Source organism: Sciurus carolinensis, chromosome 17 (genome assembly GCF_902686445.1).
Source record: "Sciurus carolinensis chromosome 17, mSciCar1.2, whole genome shotgun sequence".
NCBI classification, from domain to species: Eukaryota; Metazoa; Chordata; class Mammalia; order Rodentia; family Sciuridae; genus Sciurus; species Sciurus carolinensis.
The window spans coordinates 14,258,792-14,278,924 of NC_062229.1; the positions used below are offsets into that span (position 1 = coordinate 14,258,792).

At 55.3% G+C, this 20,133-nt stretch overlaps 1 protein-coding gene across 3 annotated transcripts; it reads right to left on the reverse strand.

Annotated features, from left to right (window-relative positions):
• Positions 1-1,289: 1,289 nt before the first annotated feature.
• Positions 1,290-18,390, reverse strand: Elavl3 (ELAV like RNA binding protein 3). 3 transcript variants are annotated; one of them, XM_047530614.1, is made up of 7 exons: positions 17,973-18,390; positions 9,725-9,941; positions 9,372-9,475; positions 6,066-6,219; positions 5,694-5,919; positions 4,727-4,765; positions 1,290-2,320 (listed from the first exon to the last, which is right to left on the reverse strand). In XM_047530614.1, exons 1-7 carry the CDS (start codon positions 17,979-17,981, stop codon positions 1,969-1,971), a joined length of 1,101 nt encoding a protein of 366 aa, XP_047386570.1. In that variant the 5' UTR covers positions 17,982-18,390; the 3' UTR covers positions 1,290-1,968. The 3 variants fall into 3 exon arrangements, with proteins under 3 accessions (XP_047386570.1, XP_047386571.1, XP_047386569.1); XM_047530615.1 differs by having other exon boundaries at positions 1,290-2,299; positions 9,725-9,944; XM_047530613.1 differs by having other exon boundaries at positions 9,725-9,944.
• Between the last annotated feature and the right edge of the window lie 1,743 nt (positions 18,391-20,133).

Sequence of the window (20,133 nt, forward strand, 5' to 3'; positions counted from 1 at the left end):
TGTTGCTTTTTTTTTCTCTCTTGTTTGGTTGGCTTTTTTTTTTTTTTTTTTTTTAATTTTATCGCTTTTTTGATGTTTTTTTTCTTTTTGTTCCTTGCAGCAGAAGCTCCACAGACGTTTAAGAACAACACCGGGAGGGGTGGGGAGAGAGAGTCGGACGTCCAGATGGGGCCATGGCCAGACACCAAACGCGGAGGACACCGGGAGAAGGCGACTAGGACCAGTTGGGGGCTTCGCGGTTCTCAGTTCTGACTGGGCCCACTGAGGGGCGGGTGGGGGCTTTGAGGGCTCCCAGGAGGCTCCAGCCTTTGGCTTCAGTGGGCATTTTTTTAAAAGAATGAAAAGGGAGACGGGAGCAGAATCCAGACAGAAGCCAGGGCTGGCGCTCCGGGGGGCCGTGGCCACCGCCCTCCCCAACCTGGAAAGACACAAAACCCAACAAACCGAAAGGGGGTAACAAGTGGACCGGAAGGGACGTGGGGCTGGGCCTCAGGGCCCATCCACCCTGGGCCTGGTGGGGTTGCTGGGTGCTTGCTGCTGGGGAGGCCCAGCCCTGGTTGGGGGAGGCTCAGGGCTGGGCCTCTCCCTCAGCCCAGGGAGGCTGAGCCCCAGGGACAGGGGGTCCTTTGGCCTCAAGTGTTGTGGGGGGTGGGGGCTGCCTCCAGCCCACCATGATGCCAAAGTGGAACGAGGTATTGTGTGTCTGGATGCATGGACACTGCGTGTGCACGCCTGTTGGTGGGCAGCAGGGAGACCCCCGATGATCCAGGAGAGAGCTGTGCAGAGAACCTGGGATTGGGGCACGTTGGAGCCAAGGGGACCCTGGGAGGGGAGGCCGGGCCAGCCTGGAGGAAGTGACAGGGTCAGGGGCTGGGGTGGGATCTCTGGTTGGGCCTGTGGGGTGCTGTGCATGTGTTCCTGGGTGTTCGAGTCTCTGTGACCAGGTGTCCAGATCCACACATCTGGACAGATCTGTCTCCGCTGTCGTGCATCCGCGTGGACTTGTGGGTGTGTCTGCATGCCTACTTGTATGTGCGGCCACCTTCTTCTGTGTCCAGTTATGTAGCCCCAAACCCCTGGCTCCTTCTTTGTGTAGGTTTACCCCTGTCCACATGTCTGGGTTTGGCCAGCGAGTTCCTGAATGGGTCTCTGAGTGTGTCCGTGTGTCTGTCTCTGCCCCTGTGGTATAAGCGTGTGCCCCTGCGTGTCCTCGCGTGGCTCTTTCTCTGTGTGTGGCCCTGTGGACTCCCAGCCCCTCAGCCCTGCTCCTGCACCCCCTGCCCCAGTTGGTAAACATAACCTGCCAAAATAGTTTCTTTTTTTTTTTTTGTCTTTTTTTGTGATTTTTTTTTTCAAGTTCAAGAATCCCCAGTAAAAATTCTCCACGAGGTCTTTTTCCCTTTTTACAAAAATAGAGTTTTTCTTCCCCTCCCACCCTCCCCTGTTTTTCATTTTGTTTCTGCTTCCAGCCCCGCCCCCTGCTCCCCACATTCCACCCAGGGGCTCTGGGGGGCTGGGAATGCCCACACCCCTCTTCATGTTTCACTTTTTTGGGGATTTTTAAACCTGTTCCCTCCCCTCTCTCTCCAGGCCCACCTATGTGTGGGGGGAGCCTGGGCAAGGGGGCCTGAGAGGGCACCCCATGTCCCCCAAGCCATTCCATGGAGGGGGGTCTGGGGGCTCGTCTCTGCTTTCTTTTTAACCGAGAAAAGAAACAATAACCTTCACCATGAACCAAACCAAGAGGAGAGAGTGAACAGCCCAGCCTGGGATGGGGGCAGGGAGAGCGGAGTGGGGGACCCCCAGGCACCCCTCCCCTGCAGACCCTCCTGCTCCCGAGCGCTCACCCTGTGGCTTCGTGGGGCTGTGGGTCTGCCTGGGCTCTCTCTCGGGCCCCTCCTCTCTCTCTCTCTCTCTCTCTCTCTCTCTCTCTCTCTCTGCTGCCCGGGGCGGGGGCGGCGGGGCGGCTCAGGCCTTGTGCTGTTTGCTGGTCTTGAAGGACACCTGCAGCACGCGCTCGCCCAGGCGGTAGCCGTTGAGGCTGGCGATGGCCATGGCTGCCTCATCGTAGTTGGTCATGGTGACGAAGCCGAAGCCCTTGCATTTGTTGGTGGTGAAATCGCGAATGACCTTGACGTTGGTGACAGCCCCGAAGGGCCCAAACAGCTGCCACAGCACGCTCTCATCGGCCTCCGGAGACAGGTTGTACACGAAGATGCACCAGCCGGCACCAGCCGCGCCCCCGGACAGGCCCACGCCCGCCAGGCCACTCATGCCATCGATGGCGATCGGCGAGAACCTGGCGATGAGCGACAGGGGACTACTTTGGGGGTCACGCGGGCTCTGCCCTGATCCCCAGCATGCCTCCGACCCCGCCGGGACTATGGGATCTCCTGATGCCACTGGGACTCCTCACGGGGCCTGCTGTGTGTTTGACCCTGCACTGTCCTGACCCTGCTGGGGCCTATGGCCTCTGACTCTGAGCCTGAGACACCAGCCCCTGATCTGCAGCCCTGTCTTGGCCTCGGACCCTCCCTGAACATTAGGCTGCAACCAACTCATGATCCCATCCTGTTTCATCTGTACCCTGACCTCATGACCTTTGGCCCTAACTGGTCCTGTTGATCTCAACCCTTAATGCACCCTGGCTGCCACCGTTCCCTCGGAACATCCTCCCACCCAACTTCTTCCCTCCCCTAACTCTGACTCCACTGTGACACTGCCGACCCCACCCCGGCAACTCTGCTCCCTGGGCCACGCTGGCACCCTCGCCTGGCTGGAGGTCACTTTGGAAAGACAGGGCTGAGGACTGGCACATAAACACAGGCGGTTCAGAGCCGAGCCTTGGTCTCAGCATAGACATCAACCCCTCAAGGTGGCCTCCTCTGCCTCCATAAAGTGGCCCACCTCCTTTTCCTTCTGCCCCTTTTTGGCCTTTTCCTACTCAAATCATATACAATGGTCCCCCTTATCCAAAGCTTTACCTCCTGCAGTGTCAGTTATCTGAAGTCAATCTCAGCTTGAAAATATTAAGTGGGAAGTTCCAGAAGTAAACAGCTCAGAAGTTTTCAACTGCACCCTGTTCTGAGTAGCAAGATGAAATCTCATCCTGTCTGGCCCAGGATGGATTTCTCTCTGCCCAGTGTATCCACACTGTATACGCCACCCAGCCTTTAGTCACTTAGCAGGCGTGTCAGGGATCAGATCAGCTGTCTTAGTATGGCAGTGCTGGTGTTCAGTAACCATTCCTTTACTTAATCAATGACCCCAGAGTATAAAAGTAGTGATGCTTGCAATTTGGATATGCTAAAGGGAAGTGATAAGGATTCCTTTAAGCAAAAAGGAGGAAGTTCTCAACTTAAGGAAGAGAGAATAAAAAACCTCATGCTGAGGTCACTAAGATCTATGCTAAGAACAAATCCATCCATGAAATTGTGCTAATTTTTCTGTAGCACCTCACACTGCAAAAGTTACAACCTCAGCGTGGAAGTGCTTAGTTAGATGAAAACAGCCAATTGGTTACATGTGTGGGACAAACACAGGCTGTCCGAGCATCTACTGGGGACGGTGGGCAAGGGGGATCATTGTATTCATCATCAACCCCACGTTCTCCTGCAAGTATCCACTCCTGGCACGATGCAGTTCTAGAACAGCACCCCGGAGATGTTCAGGAGTGTGGAAGGCATTAATGAAACCCTTTAGAGGAGTTTGTTGACTGAATTACCGAAAGGACAACCCCCCCCACCCCCCGCCACATTCCTCCTCTGCTCCCTGGGTTCAGAATCAAATCACTCAACTGCGGCAGCAGGGGGACCCTAAGAGCCGGACTCTGACCCTTGACTGCCCAGGACTGACTGCTTGCTCCCTCCCTGGGCCTTCGCCCAGTGCTGCCAGGGACTCCACTTCCAGTCCATCCCCAGGCCTCCACACTAAGGTGGCCTCGGGTGGGCGGGGGTCTCTGCTGGGCCCATGGCCCCTCACGCTGCCCGTGCACGGTCCTGATCTCTGTCTCTGCATCCGTCCTGCTCACCTGTCCATCTCTACCCCTCTGACTAATGTCATGAACAACAGGAACAATAGTCGTCGGAGCAGCCACCTTTTATTGCGTGCTCACTACGTGCCAAGCACCATCTCAGTATCACTTCATCTCCAGGAGGGTCAAGGTCTGCCAGGCCACACTAGCCTCCACCCCCTGGGCAAGCGCCCACCATTCAGCATACCCTGCGCGGCTTGTTGCGCAGTGACCACGGGGACTTTCACAAGATCAGTGCTACAGGGGCTGCAAGATCTACCCCAGCTTTGAAGCAGAAGGGGGTCATTCTGTGACCCTTGACACATGATCAACAGTGGCCGGGGAACCTCAGGGACCTCACAGACCTAATGTGGGACCAGGGAACGTGGTCATGACCCGGTTGGGCATTGCTTGCCTGTCATTGGATCGGAAAAAGGAATAGGAGGGGCTGCAGCCAGCCCCTGGACCCACATTCAGTCCTGCAGATGCCTGAACCCTCTCTGGAGAGGTTCACTAGGCTCAGGGCCGCAGGAGCAGGGAGGTCCCCAGGGTCGGAACCTGTCGGAGCAACATCATATCTCTTAGTGGCCATGCTGTTCCTAAGCACAAGCAGACGAGGCTACACTGGTGGTCCTGGGGGCAAAGCGTGCTTCTGGGTAAGGTCCAAGGAGGGACAGTGAGGGGATGGGGACAGCGGGGCGGGGGCACTGTTACCTCTTGACTCCATAGGCCATGTTGAGCAAATTGTCCAGCCTGTGGAGGCAGAAGTGGTGGTCAGAGGAGGCCTCTGGATGCCCCAGTGTAGTGACGCTGCTGGCCAGTCTGTCCTCCCCACCCCCACCCCGCCAGCCTGCAGCACAGCCCTGCCCCCGCCCGCTGCCGGCTCCCCGCCCGGCTGGACACCGCCTGGCACGGAACGGCGGTCACTCGGGCACCGCCTCTCGCCTGCCCCGCTGCTGCCCGCTGCTCCGGCGTCCTCATCCTCCCCCTCCTGGCTGGTTGGCGGGTGCTGTCTGGGCCCAGGGCTTGGGCTCTTTGGGAAAGATAAATCCTCAGGGAGGGGACAATAATAGCCATAGTCAACTCTGCCAGAGCACTTAGAGGGTGGGTGATTTGCCACGACCACGCGGGGTCCATAAGGAACTTCCATTGTCCCCTTATGATGACCCTGTCTGTAGCTCAGGGTCCTCCTTCATCAAATGGGGAACATACAAGTTCCATTCTCATGCAGCTGCTGTGCCTCCGGCAACTCAGGAGACTGAGGCAGGAGGATCACAAGTTCAAGGCCAGCCTCAGCAATTTAGCGAAGCCCTAAGCAACTCAGCGAGACTCTGTCTCTAAATAAAAAATATAAAGGGCCGGGGATGTGGCTCAGTGGTGAAGCACCCTGGCTTCAATCCCTGGTACCAAAAAAAAAAGGGGGGGGGGGGAGAAAGAAAAGAAAAGGAAAAAAAAGGGGGGGGGGCATGGGAAGAACTCCTGGGTTCAGTTTCCAGTATCTAATAATAATAATGATCATAATAATAACGCCAATCGCAGTGACCGGACACACCGCGCCGCCGGGGGAAGGCCTGCCTCAGCCCCTGACAGACCCGCAAGGTTGCCTTGCCGCCCTGGCAAGGTGCCCTCCGCACCAGCCAGGCACTGGGGCTCAGCTCCAGGCTGCAAACGCTGGGCTCACCGGAAGCGCTGCGTCTGGTGGTGCAGGGGGCCAGCGTAGCGTCGGGCGGACGACTGGTAGAGGTGAGTGAGCAGGGCCTGCCCCGTCTTCTGACTCGGATTATTGGCGAACTTGACCGTGATGGGCTCCGCCGCACCCAGAGGCTTCTGCCCGTTCAGTCCTTTGATGGCCTCCTCGGCCTCGATCCTCTTGTCGAAGCGGATGAATCCCACACCCCGAGAGACGCCTGCGGGGTGGGGGCGTCGGTCAGGAGGCCCGTCCCTCCGCGTGAGCTTCCTCCCACGCCCCGCCTCGCCCCGGCATTCGCCCGCCCCTGTTGCGTCCGCCCCGGGGCCTTGGCCGCGCCCGTGGGTGCAGCCTCCGCCTCCTGACCTGTGACCTGGTCCACCAGGATGCGAGAGGTGATGATGCGGCCGTACTGGGAGAAGAGCTGCTCCATCTCTTTCTGGCTCATGGTCTTGGGGAGCCCGCTGACGTACAGGTTGGCATCCCGGATGGATGCCGAACTGGGTCTGGCATAGGACACCTGGGCCAGGGCGCCAGACGGACAGGTGAGGGAGGTGCATTTCCCAGAGCTGCGGAGATGCCGCCCCACTCGCTCCACAAACACCTCTCCGGTTGTCCCTGTGGGGCCGCACGGCAGAGGGGAGGGCGAGGCTGTGCTGGGACAACATGGTTTGACAGGGTGGGGAACAGGGAACTGTCGCCTGAGGAAGTCAAGATAGCCACGCTGCTGGGATCACAAGTCTCTCTGGGACCCTGGAATGCCCGCCCGCGACTACCACTATCCTATCAACAGACTTGATCTTCCCCTCCCTTGTAGACTGGGTCTGGGACGCTGGCCCCTTCCCTTCCCGACTGTGCTGGGCCCCTGGGTCGCTCGGGTCTTTGGCCACCAGCTCCATGCTGCAGACTCACAAAATGTTCCCCAACAAAGTCCTTGCCCCTGATCTGCAGACCTGTGGGGCGCCTGGAGGCAGGTGTCACAGGCAGAGGGTGACCTGGGGTGTCACAGGTGCTCATGCTCAGTGTGGCTACATCTGGCTTGGGACTGTCCCCAACCTTGTGGGACTCGAATAATGGCAGCTCTGTCCTCCTGGTGTTCATGTCTCCAGCCTTGGGTGTCCTCAACACCTCTTTGTCCTTCACTCTTTGAATCCACCATAAACCCTGTCAACTTACCTACTTCCACCCTAGCCTAGCTTCCACCCTGGGCCACGTGGGCTCCCATGTTCAACCTTCAGTATGTTCCCACCACAGCAGCCAGAGGGCGCCTGTTGAACACTTGAGCCAGGTCAAGTTCCTCCTCTGCAAAGAACCCTCCATGGCTCCCACCTTCCTCAGCATTAAAGTTAAATTTTTTCCTGTAGCCCACAAGGCCTTGCACACTCTGCCTTCATCTTCTGCCACTCTTCCCCCTTGTTTGCTCTAACTACACAGATGTCCTCCACTTTCCTCAAATACACCATGCTAGTTCCAGCCTCAGGGCCTTTGCACATGCTATTCTGGCTGCCTAGAACCGTCTTCCCTCTCTTCTTTTCCAGGTCTCAGTTGAACCATGCTCCCTGTTCTCTGCCATCCGAACATGGTCCCCCACTTCTACCTGTATGACTCTTTCTCAAGGTACTTTTCTCAGTTGTGAATTGTACATGTTTAGTCCTATCAATTCTCACTTGTGAATTATACATGTTTAGTCCTATCATTCAATTCATGTCACTAATTAGGGTCCAGCCCAACACTGAAACTCTCTGCAGCTGTTTAAAAAATGGTGGACGTGTGCATTATTTTCCTGAAACAGTGGTGAGTATTGTGAAGGGGGGAAAGAAAAGTCCATTTACAAAGCAGCAGCACTGTGTGACCCCATCTCACTGTGTGTCCATCCATGTCCTGGAGGCCCGCCCCCAATGCTCACTGGATGACCTGCCCCTCGGGGGCGGGTCATGGCTTCCCTCCCCCTTATTTCCCCGGATGTCTATTTTCTGTTTCTTCTAACTCGACCTCTGGTTAGATGGGGTCATTGTCAAGGGTCTGGCTTTGTTTGGGGCAGTGGGTTGGGAGGGTGTGTTACTTGACTGGAAATAACTAATTTAAAAAGCAATGAAGTAAACATGGCGGTCTGGGGTGGGTGGGAGGCGAGGGTGCTGGTGGGTCAGCACCTAATGCACCTGGTCCTCGAGAAAAACTCAGAGCTGCAGCCGCTCAGAGCCAGAGGCCTGGAACCCGGGCTGTAGCTCGGTGGCCGAGCGCTTGCGGGAGGCCTGGCTCCACCTCCAGCACTGCAGATAAACAGGCATTTTAAGACCACGGCCACGAGTCTGGGGGCTTGCTTTCTGCCCACAGGGCTGGGGCCTGGGATTCTGAGGCACAGGGGCTGATGGGCTGGCCCCATTTCTCCAGACCTGGGCTCCCTGAGGGCAGGTAGGGTGGGCCACACTCCTCCCAGGACAGGGCCTGCCCCACGAGGGGCTCGAAAAACTTTGGCCGAAATCCACGAGGTGACCAGTCAGGACCAAGGGCACGACGTAGTCACAGGGACCCACACAAGGCCATGAAGCACCATCCTGCACGGCACAGGGACCGAGCCAGCAGGAAGCTGTCACAAAGCCACCACCACATTCATGATGACACAGGGGACTTCAAGAATCACAGTAAGGGTTGGAGGGTGGCACCTCTGTCACACTGCAGCACACCATGTCACACACGTTCCACCCCAACACAGGGCACAGGTAGACACACCCACACATTGTCACCACCACACAAACACCCTGACACAGCCAGACACGCCCATGGTACCCTACCAGGTCACAATGGGAGCTGCGGTATGTCACCAAGCACCTGTCACAACAGCACTGGATTCTACAGTCCCACAGGGACCACTGTGAGCCTTCACCACCCAGACCACCGACGGCGGCCAGTTGACTGACACCACATCACACAGCCACATCACTGACCACGGTTCCACGGCACACACGTGTACAAACACAGTCGGTCACGAGGGTCCCCCCTCAGGCCCCCGGGGACGTGCAGGCCAGTCTGCCACGGAGGGGCTCTTGGGTCACAACCTCACCTCCCCAGCCCCCCAGTGAGGGAGGGCGAGATTCCTGTGCCTCTGTTCCCATGGCAAACCGGGGGCCAGATGGGCAACCCCCACCTACCTCCCCCAGGGTCCAGGAGCAGATTTGCAGGGCGGAGCCCACACACCCCCAGGCGGACTTAGAGAAGGGGTTTCCATGGTGACCCCCCCAAGGGAACCTGGGCTTGTAGGGTCCCAGCTGCAGCTGCTGAGAGTGGAGGCTGGGGGGAGGGGCACTGCACAAAGGTGGGGGAAGGGCCCTTCCCTAATCCCACCCTCCCAGACCCTAATTAGGCCCCAGATGGCAGATGCCCCCCACATTTCCAGGACAAAGGCAGGGAGGGGGCTGCCCAGAGGACCCGGGTCACCCGCCCCACCCCCGGGGCCTGGCTGACTTCCTGAGGCTCCAGAGAATACAGGTTTATATTCTCCCCATTAACAGGTAGGGAAACTGAGGTTCGGGCAAGCAGAGCCACTGCCCAGTGACCCGACCAGGAAGAAGAACCTCGGGTCCCTCAGGGATGGAGGGTGGGCGACAGGCGGGCTGGGGACCTGGGAGGGGCCTGCGACGGGGAGCCGGTGGCAGCGGGAACAAAGACACTGACCTTGATGGTCTTCGTCTGCAACTTGAGGCCATTGAGGGTGTTGATGGCTTTGTCTGCATCGTTGGGGTCAGAATAGTTCACAAACCCGTAGCCGAGGCTCTGCCCTGTGGCAGGACCAGGGAAATGACCTTCCTGCCCAATGCTGGGTTTTCCAGTGTCCCCTCAAGCTTAGGCCTGAGAGGCTGACCCTCCCCACCCAAATCCCAGTCTTCTCTGTCCCCCCGCCCCCACCGTGACACTCAGACCCCGGGTGCCACTGCCCCCCACTCCTCCTGAGACCCCCACCGAGGGGAATCCCGCCCATCACACCTCTGTTCCTGAGGCTACCACCTCTATCCTGCCAGCAGCCACACCTGTGATCTTGTCCCGAACCAACTTGCAGGACTCGATGTCGCCAATGCTGCCGAAGAGACTCTTGAACTCATCCTGGGTCATGTTCTGGGGCAGGTAGTTGACGATGAGGTTGGTCTTGCTGTCATCAGTGGCTCCGTTTGTACCAAGGAGTGGCCCGTTGGGCAGGGCCGGGCCGGCCGGGCCCCCCCCCACCTGAGACTCCATGGCCCCCAGTATCTGCTGGAGACAACAGGTCGCACCCGCTCACCGCCCAGTCCCCACACCAGGGACTAGCAGGGATACGGAGCAGCTCAGTGGTTATGGGTTAGCCACCACTGCGGGGGGCTTGATCACAGCCAGGGGACAATATATTATCTGTGTGCGTGTGCGTGCACGCTACTAGAACACAGCCCACAAGCAAGGACAGCGCTCCACCACTGAGCTGCATCGCCAGCCCTTATTAAATTTTGAGACAGGGCCTCACTAAGTTGCTGAGGCTGGCTCCAAACTTGTGATCCTCCTGCCTCAGCCTTCCAAGTCGCCGGGGTTATAGGTGATCACCACCGTGACCACCTCCAGCTGACACGTTGTTCTCTCTTTTTAGTTGTAGATAGACATGATATCTTTGTGTTATTTATCAATTTTTATTCGATGCTGAGGATCAAACTCAATGCTTCACATGTGCTAGGGCAGCGCTCCACCACTGAGCTACAACCCCAGCCTGGTGACACATTATTCTCTTTTGTGGGGGTACCGGGGATTGAACTCAGGGGCACTCGTCCACTGAGCCACATCCCCAGTCCTATTTTGTATTTTATTTAGAGACAGGGTCTCACTGAGTTGCTTAGCACCTCACCTTTGCGGAGGCTGGCTTTGAACTCAGGATCCTCCTGCCTTAGACTCCTGAGCCCCTGGGATTACAGGCCTGCACCCCTGCACCCGGTGACACATTATCCTTAAAAATTCCTTCTATTTATTGGGAAAAGCACTGGGTAAAAAACCGAAACCAAACCAAAAAATCCTCCTAATGTGGTTTTATTGTGAGCAATTTCATAGATACTGTATGTGGCCTGCGGATGAGGCTCAGGGTAGAGCACCTGAGTTCCATCTCCAGCATCACTGAATAAATAAGTCATATGCTATGGCTTGGATATGGTCAGGGTGTGTCCCCCAGAGGAGCATGTGTTGGAGGCTTAGTTCTCAGTGTGGCCGTTTTGGGGAGCGGGGTGGATCCTTTAAGGGGTGGGGCCTAGTGGGAGGTAATTAGGTCATTGGGGGCATCACCCTTGGAAAGGATTAATGCCACTCTCAAGGGACCCTAGTTAGTTCTCTCAAGAGTGGGTTGTTTGTTTAAGGGTCCAGTTGTTGGAGATTGAACCCAGGGCCTGCAACATGTTGAAGCATGTGCTCTATCCCTGAGCTACACCTCCAGCTCCTTCAAGAGGGGGTTGCTGTAAAGCAATGCTATGAAACCCATGCACTTGGCCTCTTCTGTATACAGCTCTTTCCCTTTCTGCTTCTCTGTCATGTTGTGACCCAGCCAAGAGGGTCCTCACCAGAGGCTGAGCAGATGGGCCCACCCAATCTTGTACTTTCAGCCTCTAAAACTGAGCTTCTATTCTTTATAAGTATCCTGCCTCAGGTGTTTTGCTATAGCAAAAGAAAACAGGCAAATATACAACATATGCAAACAGATTCCTAAAATCAGTCTGCATCTTCAGAATGAAATGAACACTTTTCAGAATAAGAAATTTAACCATCGTAGGAGTGTTGAAGCCCTCATAAGCCCCTCCACGATCATGTTTATTTTCCTCTTCCCACCAAAGGTAATTTTGATTCCAAATGTGTTAATATTTCCTTTGCTTCATGCAGAATTGTTTTGTTAGGTATTTACTTCCACAGTTCTTCCACTGAGCTCTTTTGGGTTTTTGTTGTTGTTTGTTTTTGGTATAACATAAAGCACCTACAAATAATGAGTTTATTCGTCTTACAAACAAATTAAAAATACCAAAAAGAAGGAGAAGAAGAGGAGGAGAAAGGAGAAATACTTTGAACATTTCATGGTTAAATGTGATCTTTGCTCCCGATTTTTTTCTAGATGACCTTTATCTGGTTAAGAATTTTTTGTTTTTTAAACTGAGGATTGAACCCAGAGGTGCTTAACCACTGAGCCACATCCCCAGCCCTTTGTCACTTTTTTATTTTTGAGACAGCGTCTCACTAAGTTGTTGAGGCTGATCCTCAAGCTTGCGACTGTCTTGTCTCAGCCTCCTGAGTCGCTGGGATTACACGTGTGCACCACTGCGCCCAGCTTGGTTAAGAATATTTTCTTTAGGGCTGTAGATGTAGCTTGGTAGTACAGCACTTGCCTTGCATTGGCAAGGCCCATTCCCGGCACTGCACACACAAAAAAGTGTTTTTCTTTTGTTCAAGTATCCTAACAAGATTATTTTGAAGGAATAGGTATTGAATTTTTTAAAATTTTAGTTATGTATGAACACAGTGCCTTTATTTATTTTTATGTGGTGCTGAGGATAGAACCCAGTGTGTCTCACATGCCAGACAAGCGCTCTACCACCGAGCTACAGCCCCAGCCCATAGATTTTTATTGAATTTTTCTATATTGAAATATGACTTTTTAGTTTTAATGTACTAATGCCACAAATTATGTCAATTGATTTTCCAATATTAAACCAACCATCCTAGGACAAATGAAATTTGCTTGGTTTGGTTTGTGGACTCAAACCCAGGGTTATCATACATGCTAGTCAAGCATTCTACCAGAGCTGTACCCCCAGTTTGTTGAAGTTTTGCAGAGTTCTTTTTTATTTTTATTTTTTTAGTATTTTTTAACTAAAAATACTGAAATGCTATTTTATATTTAATGCACACAAAGACTCTAAAGGGTAGAAATTAATTTTTTTTAGGATAGATGAGGAAGCTGAGGTTCAGAGATGTTAAAGAAACTGCTGAAGTCACACAGTATCTTGGCATCTTAGTATCACTTTCACTTACATGCAGACCTCTCTAAATTTGAAGGCAATTCTACCATTCTCCAACTATGGCATATGCCAATCAACCAAGTTAATATTGGCTCTGACAACTCACTGTATGCCCTTGAATATGTCCCTTATCCTCTTGAGACTCTATTTTACCTTGCAGCAAACAAAACAATTGGTAATGACTCTCTGAAGGGCCACATGGAGAATATTAAAGTGGCATCTATCTGTAGGAAACAGGGATTGGTTGGTATTGTCTATCATGGACACAGAAAGGTAAAGTAGCCAATATTCACTTGCATCTCCTAAGCACAGTTGGCAAATAGTTTGCCCTCACTTGAAAACTCAGACTGATTCAATCCCCAACACCCAAACAGAACAAAACTCAAACTGATTCACCAGGCCTTCTTAGAGGAATCAATTTTAAAAGATTCAGACACCATATACTGTTTTAGCAGAAAATGACAATGACAATTGTCAATAGCAATGACAGTTGTTGCCACAGAAATAGAAACAACCAGTAGGAACACATCACTTCAACCATCCCTGGCCCCAGATGCAATACCATAACTGTCCCCAAATATCGGGCACTCCTGTGTAGCAGGCACTGGGCAAAGAACTCTACCTGCAAAAATTTTCTTTTCTTATTCATAATTCTGAGAAGAGATTCCCTCCCTACCCTAATAAAGGAGGAAACTGAGGTAAACAGTTTAAAAATTCCAAAGATCATGCAGTGTGTAAATGGCGAACAAGGGGTTTTCACAAGTCTTCCTGATCTGGAGTCTGTATTTCCAATTAAGACTGTTGTCAGTGCTAACATTTCCCAGCTGTGTTTTCAGATATGCCACTTATGCCACATAATATTTCTGTATCTCTGCTCCAGTCTGCTGCAAACTCCAAATTCCAAGCATGGTGGCTAGGGAAGGATCTAAAGTTACATGTGCGGACAGCTGGAAAGCATCGGGGATTAGCTAAAGTCTGCCCTGGGCATAATCATGGAAAATGTATGCAGGTTCGTCATGTCCACTATCTCTGCATCCTTATACTGCTTCTATCATTCCACCACACTGAGCATCAACCTTGTTCCAGGCACTGTGGAGAGGACTTCCAGGTAGCATTTCATTTATTCTCCCAACAACTCTTGAAAGGCAGGAGACACAGTTGCCATTTTACAGATAAGGAGACTGAGCATGCAGATACTAGGTAACAGAAATGGGGAACTTGATTTCAAACCCTGGACCTGTTAGACTCCAGAGCTGTTTTACAACACAGCGGCCTTGCCTTGGGGTAGCTCTTTTTGAACTCCTGGGCTCAAGCAATTCTCCTGCCTCAGCATCCAGAGTAGCTGGAATTATAGGCACACACCACAGCATCTGGCTCCCACTCACTGTTTTTGTTTGTGTTTTTGTTGCGGGGGTGTTATACTGGGGATAGAACCCAGGGGCACTCTATCACTGAGTCAAATCTCCAGCTTTTTTTACTTTTAGAGACAGGGCCTCACTAAGTTGCCAAGGTTGGCCTCAAACTTGTGATCCTCCTGCCTCAGCCTCCTGAGTCACTGGGATCACAGGTGTGTGCCACTGCACCTGGCTCATTCGCTCTCTTTTTTTTGGTACTAGGGATTGAACCCAGGGATGCTTAACCACTGAGACACATCCCTGGTCTGTTTTATTTTTTTTATTTTGAGACAGGATCTCACTAAGTTGCTTAGGGCCTCACCTAATTGCTGAGACTGGCTTTGAATCTGCAATCCTCCTGCCTCAGCCTCCCAAGTTGCTGGGATCATAGGTGTGTGCCATCTTGCCTGGCTCATTCACTCTTATGAAAAGGATGACACAGGGTGTAGAATGCCTGCTTAGCCTGTGTGACAGCCTGGGTTCCATCTCCAGCACAAAGGAAAAACCAAAAGGGTAACACAAGGGTCAGTTTCCCTGTATCTCCAGTCAACTCAGGGGCACTGCCTGGAAGGCACGTCCAGGCTCAGAAGGAACATGCCCTGGTTGATTAGTGATGCCTGCCACAGGCACGGCCTGTGAAACAGCAAAGCACACCCCGCAGCCCTCCTAGCTCAATACTCTACTAGAGCACAGTCTTGGATTCAGAGCCCACCAGACACACTTTTTTCATGTAAAACTTGCTAATAATTCTCCCCAAATTTAACACTATGAGGCTCTTTTCTCTACTCAACACAAGAGAAAAACTCCAGTGAATCTCAAGGGCTTGCATAAGGATGCAAATGGTGGACCATAAATTCCAATCCAGGTTTTGGACACCAGAGCTCACTTTGAACCTAAAGCCTAATAATAACAGTGACACAGAACTGAGCATCTACTGTATGCCATGCCCTGAGTGTTGTCTTTTTTTTTTTTTTTTTTTTTTTTTTTTTTTTTGCATTGCCGGGGATTGAACACAGGACTTCTCTGAATGCTAAACCTAAACTCTAGCACTGCGCTACATCACCAGCTCCTGGGCACTGCTATTAAACACATTCTGTTGATGAAATCTACTCATTCGATAAATATTTGCTAAAGGGTTCTGTGTGCCAGCTACTAGCTCCACCCTCTTTACTGTTGCCCCTACAGTCATGTCACTTTTCTGGGTCTCTGTCCCTCCAAGGAAGGTATGGCATCTCCATAAGTGGAGATGCCTTCTGAAATCCCTTTCAGGCTCAGCAAGGTAAAGTGCTCTGATGGGTTGATGGTTTTGCCCTGGGGGTCCAATGAGCACTGTAGTTAAGTTGCTGCTTCTGGTACACAGTCCCAGGGTTTGAAGTCCTCCTGTGCATAGGCACTGGCCATGTACAGTTTTCACGGACTTCCCACAACCACTCTGGAAAGTGGAGAGTCAGATGGAGAAACAGAGGGTCAGTTACAGGAACCTGTGACTCACTGAGGGTGACAAGAAGAGATGGAGGTGATGGATCAGCATTTGACTCCTGATCTGATGACTGCAGAGCCTACAGGGTTACAGTAGGCTGTCACCTCCACCACTGCTGTCCCCAACTTGGATGAGTTAGGAGTTGATAGGGAGGGTCAGACCCAGGGCCTTGAGGCCTCCCCCACTAAGTTCACCGCCCTCCCTGCTCCCTCCCAGCAGTGACAGAGCTTAGCAGGGCCAGTGTCAAATTTCCTCCTCAGCAGCTGAGCCAGCTGAGCTGATAATGGGGATCAGATTGGTGGAAACCACACCCGCCCTGGCCCCTGCCTGCTGTGAATCTGTGGCCTGGGATGATAGTAGCATGTCATCAGAAGCACCTTGAGGACTGGTTCACGTCAGAAAATGGGGTGAAGTTAGAAGGGCGAAGCGCAGATCAAAGATGGAGAGGCAGAGGCAGACATGGAGTAGGGAACCCTCCTTCCTTCCCACCCTCTCCTGCTCTTCCTCTGTATCTGAGTTTCTCCCTCCTTTCGTATTTCTCTCCCTTCCTCTCCATTTCTCTTTTCTCCACTGTAAACCCCTCTTTGTCCCCTCCCCTCTCTGTGTCACTCTTTCCAACTCTTCCACTACTGCACATCCATGTGACATGGATTTACCATAAGCACACCTGAGACCAATTGCTTTAGAGATCCTCCTGCTTCCAACCCCTTTGGCCTCCAGCTGTGTCCTGGGGCCCTAGTCACAGTGACGGATGCTAGGATACTGGCGACAATAGGGCATTGAGTGTCCATGCATGGTAAGGCTGGGCCACCACGTGGTGCCCACTGAGCCTCCTACTTCTAGGCCCTTCTTCATGCTGGGCACTCACTGTCTCAATTCATCCCCTCACTTCCTCCCAGCGGGTCCCTAGGATGTCTCTGCCTGAGTGTATCCTCATTGGTGTGCCCTGGCCTCCAAGAGCCTCCAGGCCCTTGGGTGACCTCTGACCACACCCTCTTCTCCTTTGTGCGTTTTTCTAATGGGGGAACAGCATAAGGTCCAGAAAGGGGAAGGAGCCACCCTGAGGACACACAGCACGCCAGCCAGGCCTGAGTTTCTGAGAGACAGGTGGGCGGGTACCAGGGTCCAGGAAAGGAGAGGCCCAGGCATGGAAGGAGTGCCAAACATCTCCATATCCACTGTGCTGGCCATGACTCGAAAAAGGAGCCCAGAAAGAGACATAGGGTTCAGAGACACACACGCAGTGATCGAGAGATAGGAAGAGCCTAAAAGGGAGGCCCGGGCGCCGGGACCAGACAAAGGACGCGCGACGGCGCGGGGAGCGGAGTCGCGCGGCAGGGGCGGGGGTGGAGCTGGGGTGGGGCTATAACTGGCCAGCTCCGCCCCCGGGATACGCCCGGGCTGCCGAGTGGAAATCCGAGGGCTAGGGCGAGGCCGGGCCCCCCGGGGCCCTAGGGGGCGGGACCTAGATGGGCGTGGTAGGGCGTGGCCAGGCAGGGCGTGGCCGGACGGGCGGGGCTGGGCCTCGGGAGCTGACCAGCTCCGTGGCTGCTGAAAGCATCAGGCGCGGAACGAGTGGCGCGGGCGGGCGGGCGCGCTCAAGGTCACCCCGCGGCCCAGAGTCCTGGCGGGGTGGGGCGCTTGGACCTGGCCTAGGGGGTTGACTCAGCCCCCCATCCCATCTCCCAGGAGGCAGGGGTCCAGCAGCCGAGAAGCGCCCCCCCAACACACCATGGTCCCTCCTCTCCCCTCCCCCTCCCCACAGCCCTAGGCACCCGCGCGAGGCTACGGCCCGCGAAGAAGCGCCGAGAAACAAAGGGACGCGGCAGCGGCGGCGGCGGGCCCGCGGGGCCTCCGGGCGCGCCCCCTTCCCTCCCCTCCCCGCTTGCCGCAAGGTCGACAGGCTCGAGGACGAGACGCCCGCCTCCCGGGCGCGGCCAAGGCCCGGAACGCGCGATCCGACGCCACCCGCTTCTCCAAGGCTCTTGGGGATGCTCTGCCGCCTTGGCCTGGCCCAGCACTAGGAATGGGGCCCTGCATTTGCATGGGCGGCCTACGGGGTCTGAGCCTGAATGGAGGAAGCATCCTCTGCCGCCGCGGCCCCTCCCCCATCAGGCCTTCCGAAGAGGGTGCAGTCTCGCCTCCAGGGTGTCGTAGGACGCCCCCTGAATCGCAGCCTGGCTCCCCAAGGTCTCTCGGGCCAGACTCCAAGCGCCCCCAACTCTCTGGGTGCGGCCCTGCCCACTCTCAGGCCCGAGGCGCGGTCCTACCCCCCCCACCCAGGCCTAACTAGGCCTGGTCCTACCCCCCCCCCCGCGCGCGCCATCTCCGTGGTGCCTGGACCCAACCCCTTCCTACCCCAGGTCTCTCTTGGCGACAGGAGAATACCTACAGTGACCATTCTTGTGTGCCCGGCGGGCGCGGTCCGTGTTGAGGGCGGCTCCGAGGGTCGTGCACTCCTAGGGGGGCGCCCGATGCTCACGCCGGGTTCCCGCCTGGGCGGCCTCTGGTGTGGCCGCTGCAGAGGAAGCGATGAAGGCGGCGGCTCCCTCGAGGGCCAGGGACGGGCCCGAGCCCGAGGATGCGCGCGCGGATGACCGGGCCCCGGGGTGGCCTGCGGGCGGCAGAAGATGGAAAGAGGGAGCGGGCGCGGGCTTGAGGACGCCCCCTGCGCGGCCCCGCGGGGCCCGGGGAGGTTACGCTTCCCGACAGAGATCGCGGCGCTCTGTTTTTTGCCGCTACCCCTCAGTCCGGCCTGACCGGTCCCGGGTGCTCAGTCCTCTCCCCTCGCCCGCCCTCCCTCCCTCCCTCTGGCCCGCGCTGCGCGCTCCGCGCTTTGGGCCGCGCCGCCGCCGCCCCCAGCCCTTTATAGCAGCAGCTGCCAGCGCCGGCGTCGCTTATTGGCCAGGGCCACCGAGCCCCGCCTCCTCACGGCGCCCGACGGCGCGGCAGGTGGAAACGAGCGCGCGCTGGCCTGGACTCAGCACTCCCAAAAAGCGCATCCTGGAGACTCGGGTTGCCAGAATCTTGTCCTCCTGCCCTCGCGGACCCTGCTTCCTGCGTTGGCTCCCTTTCTGGGCTCCCCTTTTTGGTCCAGCACCTAGATCTGGAGGGGCGAAGAGAGAGCGGAGGTAGTGTGACTCGAATGTAAGAACTTCGGAGGCACTGTACAACCAAGGGGGCTGAAAGGATCGAGGAACAAAGATTTCAATAGACAGAGGCTTGAGTTCCCAGATTTGGGGAGACCGGGTAGCCTCCTCAGGACCACGGTGGTGGAGCTTGACTAGGGTAACTCTAGTCTGTCTGCGAAAGGAAGTTAAGACTCTGTGGATTTTGAGTGGTGCTTCTGGGGCACTGGCACACTCCACTGCGGGGAACTTCCTCACTGCTTTAAAGAGGGTGAAGAGATTTGGGCCCCCGGAACCACGGATCCTCCTTTCCCCCCTTCCCCTTCTTTTTGGTGCTGGGGCTTGAACCACGCGCTAGCAATGAGCTACAATTCCAGTTCTACGGCTCCTTTGTGGACCCCACGAAACTCTAGTGGGTGGTTCTGCCAGGTAAATGCCCCGGCTTTCTGGGCTTGTGATTGGTCCTCCTGCGGAGTAATGCTCCCTTAACTAGGCGGGTCCTGTCCTCTGTCTAAGGCAATGAGTGTAGTGCCGCTTCCTTTGGTGCGCGGGCACTTTTGCGTGTTTACGTCGGGGCGGCAGCAAGGTGCAGAAGCAAACATTCACTGGGGTGGGGCAGGGAACCTCTGAGCGAGGCTTCAGGACCACAGACAGCGGTCCCACAGCTGTTTAAAGGGTGCTGCAAGCGGGTAGCAGAGACCTCAGTACCGGAGATTAGCAGCCTCCACCTTTTCCTTGTTGGTAAACGCCCCTTTTAGGCTCCAGACTGTCAGAGTGCCATCAGTAAGCAGAGTCTAATTTGACCAATCAGGAATGGCCCTCGAGAGAACCAATTGTTGAAAGATGCCCTAGAGATTGGGCCAATGAGAGAGCGCGCACGAGAGGGTGCTGCCACGCTGATGGAGAGGGCAGGCCAATCACAGTGGCCCGCGCAATCCGGGTGGTGGCAGTGCAGGTCCCCGGGTGGCCCCTCTTGGGCTTGCAGGGAAGACTTGGCTGCCAACGCTGAGGAAGCCAAGTGATGGCTCCTTTCCCACCCTGTATTCCTCGGCTCCTATCGGATCGGAAGCGGTGCAGGCAGTGGGGCTATCCGGGGCACGCAGACCCGGTTGCGGTTCCCATGGAAACCGCTGGCTCCCGCTGTACGGGGAGAAAAAAGGGGACTAGTTTGATGGGGGTGAGAGAATTCGCTGGGGCAACCTCAGCAGCCGAACTTGCCCATCCTCACCGATTCTTCCATCCCCAGATAAGGTAGACCTGCGTCCAACGCAGAAACTATGGCATAGCTGCGGTCCAGCTGGGGTCAATCTGCGCGTGGCGCCACAGATCTCCCCGGGGCACATGCCCCGGTTCGCGGCAGCAGTCCCCTGGGTCACGTGGTGGCCGCCAACAGGGCCTACGCGGCTCGCGCGCCACCTGGCGGCC